The sequence below is a fragment of the Papilio polytes genome, unplaced genomic scaffold (genome assembly GCF_000836215.1).
Source record: "Papilio polytes unplaced genomic scaffold, Ppol_1.0 DF822768.1, whole genome shotgun sequence".
Lineage (NCBI taxonomy): Eukaryota > Metazoa > Arthropoda > Insecta > Lepidoptera > Papilionidae > Papilio > Papilio polytes.
In genome coordinates, this window is record NW_013526436.1 from 2,549 (window position 1) to 7,289 (window position 4,741).

The 4,741-nt window shown below is 34.9% G+C and overlaps 2 protein-coding genes across 2 annotated transcripts; both read left to right on the forward strand.

The window, feature by feature from the left end:
• The first annotated feature begins 993 nt into the window (after positions 1–993).
• LOC106105634 lies at positions 994–4,735 on the forward strand. The gene has a single exon (XM_013286057.1). It carries the CDS (start codon positions 1,518–1,520, stop codon positions 2,322–2,324), a length of 807 nt encoding a protein of 268 aa, XP_013141511.1. The 5' UTR covers positions 994–1,517; the 3' UTR covers positions 2,325–4,735.
• On the forward strand, positions 3,786–4,655 carry LOC106105633 (RNA-directed DNA polymerase from mobile element jockey-like; the record flags this gene model as incomplete). Its single annotated transcript, XM_013286056.1, has 2 exons — positions 3,786–4,139; positions 4,551–4,655. Coding segments are annotated over exons 1-2 (459 nt in total), but the record flags the coding sequence as incomplete, so codon positions are not given.
• Positions 4,736–4,741: the final 6 nt, after the last annotated feature.

Here is a 4,741-nt window from a genome sequence, read left to right on the forward strand (position 1 = left end):
AAAGGATAAAGTAAATTGGACTTTAACGAAAACAAATAGAATTGATATTAATAGTTACTAGTTTAATAAAGGTGTGTGTGTATTACAAAGTATTAACTGCGCATAATCTATGACGTTCAGACACACCCACCTTGTAGTGAAGGCAACGAGCTGGTATTACGCGTGCCAACAGAATATTCATACTAAGAGCGGACGCACAACTTTGAGTAAACTATCGCAAAACTGGTGTGCGATTGTCGGTTGTTTCGCAGCCCATTTAACTGTTTAGTTGCAAAAGTAAATCGAGTAGTATAAGGTCATAGGAATCAAAGCGCGGGTAAACAGTTCTGCGATAGTTTTGTCAGGTGTGCGTAAAGGAATTAATGCGACTAGTAGACGATCTCGTGTTATAGTTCTAGGTTCTAGGATGAAGAATGGTGGACCAGCGACTCATCCTGTATTCGTATTGGTAAAAACCACTGTTATATAATTTATTATTGCATATTTCTGGAAATTTCCTGGAAATAACTTTCGAATTTTGTTGTCAACTGAATATTAAAGTGTTTTTGATTATGTCTTTTAAAAAGTGACAGACAGGACATTGAATATTAAATGCAGATAAAACCCTACGGCAATTATTCCGTCAGCAAATCGAAGTCTTACCGTTTCATTATTTCCGCACGACTCCCTACCGCTTGGATTTCCATTTTTTTCAATTCCTACTAACGCTACTTAATAAAAAAAACTATTTTATGAAGATTTTAAGCTTCAACCTAAAAGCCATATATATTTTTATGTTGTTACTAGCGTTTGCCAGCGACTGCTCCCGCGTGGAATTAAAAATCAAAAGTACACAGCCTATGAGTTCGTCCAGACTCTACATTTATGCAAAATTTCATCGAGATCCGTTCAATAAATAGTTTAGGCTACAAACTCGAACAAACATCCATCTTAACTCTCGCATTTGTAACATTTTTAAATAGCTATAAGTTACAGGGAGAGAGAGGGCGCCACAGTGCCACAGTGTACATCGTTCGAGGAGTTTATTTAGTTTTAATAATCATCCAGTCGTTTAAAGTGTTATAAAAAGTGTTAAACGTTACCGACAGTGTGTAAATGCACTTGTGCGTTATGAAGATTTTGGTGTAAAACCGTTTAATTCTGTGTAAATTGTGATGAATACGATGCAACTAAAGTGACTTACAGTTGTAATTAAACGGTCATCTGATCTAAAAAGTGTAAACAATTGTGTTTGGTGCCTATTTAGTAGTCATAATTTTTTGCATACTACGTTAAAAGTGCATATGCTGAAAGAAAATGTTCTAACCTAAAATTAAATCAAACTTAAACAACTCTGCAATTTAACGTAACGTGAAAGCGCCATCTATGTCTACTACGGTTCAACGACACGGTTTGAGCAGATAATTGCAAAACAAGATCACTGATACTGCCATCTGTTAATCATTTGCAATTTACACCATTGAGTATATTTACATAGAAACAACGAACAAGCGCGAAAGCGCTCTGTATTATAAGCTATGGATGAAATCAAACAAATGTTAATTACAATGCAGAACGACATAAAACAACAAAAACAGGATATGGAAGCTATGAAAGAAGACATAAAAAACGCAATAAACAGTAACATCAACAAGAAGTTTAAATACCTAGAATTAAAAAGCGAACAATTAGAAAAACAAATAGAAGAACATAGTGAAAAAATAAAGAGTTTGGAAAGATACAATAGAAGAAGAAACATAGTTATGTTTGGCGTTGAAGAACGCGAAAAATCGTACCACGAACTCGAAGATATAATAATTGATTTAATTCAAAATCACTTTAAATTAAAATGTGACAAAAGCTATTTCGAAGGAGTCAGAAGACTGGGTAAGAAAGGCGAGAAAACTAGGCCAATTGTTATATCATTCACTACGCTTGGTTTTAAGATTACGATTTTGCAAAACAAGTCTTGCCTGAATAATACGTCCTACTATATAAAGGAAGACTACCCAAAAGATATTTTAATCAAGCGTAAGGAATTACAAGAACAACTGATGAAGGAAAGAGAGGCAGGCAATATTGCATTTATAAAATACGACAAACTTATAATAACGAAGAGCAATAAAGACATATCCAGAAAACAATTAAATAAGAGAAACTTGTCTGAATCCCCAGAGCCATCAAATTCAAACTACCTTAACAATCAACGTGGTAAACAACCAATAAAAAAGAATAAAGCCAACATGAAAGATTACATAATTCAAAAACCAAAATTAACGTTTTCCAAAACTAAAATAGACTCATCTTATCCTCAACTGATGGATACACAACAGAATGCAGAATAGCAACAACAGTTCGACCCTCCTCACCCTAGCAATCTCCCAGTACGGCCGGTCCCCGCGGGAGAGATTGACCAAAACCCTCCAAGTAAAAACAAAAAAACTATGAAAAAATTTAACATTTGTACCTTGAACGTCAAATCACTTTCTTCCGAAATAAAATTAATTGAACTTAAGGCAGCGCTGAAAAACATTAACCATGATATATTAGGATTAAGTGAAGTCCGTCGACTAGGCGAGAATATAATCGAAGATGATGACTATATTATGTATTACAAAGGCCAAACTAAAGGCCTTTACGGTGTGGGATTCCTGGTAAAGAAAAATCTAAAAAATAATATTAAAACATTTATCGGATTATCAGAGAGAGTTTGTGTACTAGAAATAGAATTAGAAAACTTACCTTTTACAGTAATTCAGGCATATGCGCCTACAGAAAATTCAACTCAAGACGATATAGACAAATTTTACGAGGACATGGCGCATGCTCACGATTGTACCTCTTCAAATTATATTATTTCTATGGGGGATTTCAATGCACAAATTGGAATGCCGAAGGAACACGAATTTTCTACTACCGGAAAACATGGTTATGGAAGCAGAAGCATTCGCGGAGAAAGACTCATTCAATATGCACAGGAGTATAATCTGAAGGTCGTCAATACTATGTTCAAGCTCAAACCGAAAAACAGATGGACGTGGATCTCTCCCGATAAAAATACAAGAAACGAGATCGACTATATATTGACATCAAATCCACACCTTTTTACTAAATTTAAAGTATTATCTGCATTTCCCTTCAATTCAGACCATAGATTATTGAGAGCAACAATCTGCTTGAAACCAACGAAAAAAAGTAGACGCAAATATGCAATGACACCGAAGAAACTAAAAACTATCGAGAACCAGGACATTTACCAAGAAAACCTAAAACACTACATACCTGAACTGTTAATTAATCATAAAATCTATGAAGCAGAAGAATATTGCCAAAAAATTACAAACTCTATTTTAGAAAGTCTAAAAAGTATTAAAAGTCACACGAAGCCAAAGATTCTATCTGAAAAAGCGCTGGATCTAATGAAACAAAGAAGTAAACTACAAAATAAAACTAAATTGAATACAAATGATAAAGTTAAACTCAAAGAACTTTATAAGACTACCAACAAAGAAATAAAAAGATGCTATAAAATTCACAGAATGAACACTATACAAAAACATATAGAAATATCCAGATCCGCCAAGAAAGCTTATAAAGAATTAAATAAAGCGAAGTCATGGATACCATCTCTCCATCCCGGGTCTACTAAGCTTAAGTCCAGAAAAGACATAATTAAAGTTGCCACTGAGTTTTATACAAAACTGTATAGCCACCCAAACTCATTGAACCAAACATATGTGGGTAGCCGAACAGTCGAAAATTCACCTTTTACAGAATTCACAGAACCCGAAATCCTAAAACACATAATGAAACTAAAACTAGACAAAAGCGCAGGCCCTGACGGACTTACAAATGAATGCATCAAGACTGCGAGAAACCTACTACTAACCCCACTCACCATTCTATGGAATAAAATATTAGAAGAAGAAGCTGTGCCCTCACAATGGACCGAGTCTGAAATCATACTACTCTACAAAAAAGGCGATCCGGCCGATATAGGGAATTACCGTCCAATTAGTCTTATGCCCTGCCTATACAAACTGTTCGCTTCATGCTTGCTGGAAAGAATATCCCCTGACATTGACTCATACCAACCAATCGAGCAAGCCGGATTTAGAAGTGGCTTTAGTACAGTGGACCACATCCAAGTAGTTGACCAGGTTATTGAGAAGTATTTAGAATTTCGTAGGCCCTTATATGTAGCTTTTATTGACTATAAAAAAGCTTTCGATTCCATAACTCACTGCAGTATCTGGGAAGCATTAAGATCAATAAACATAACAGAAAAATACATAAACATATTAAAAAACATATATTCCAATAGTACAAGTAGGGTCAAGCTAGACAGAATAGGAGACAAAATCAACATTAATAAAGGAGTTAGGCAGGGCGACCCAATATCTCCAAAACTTTTCTTAGCTGTTCTTCAACACATAATGAAAAACTTACCGTGGTCGACGCAAGGCATCAGAGTGAATGGCAATTATCTAAGTCATTTGAGGTTTGCCGATGATATCATTCTTTTCTCGGAATCTCCACATCAACTAAACAACATGATAAACGATCTACAGAAAGCTAGCGCAAAAGTTGGATTAGAGATGAACCTAGACAAAACTAAAGTGATGACCAACCACCATATAAGTCCTATTTTAGTAAACGACATACCTCTTGAATTCGTAAATAAATACATATATCTTGGCAAACAAATTTCCTTTAATAAAGAAAGAAACGCAGAAGAAATAGATAGAAGGATAGCAACCAC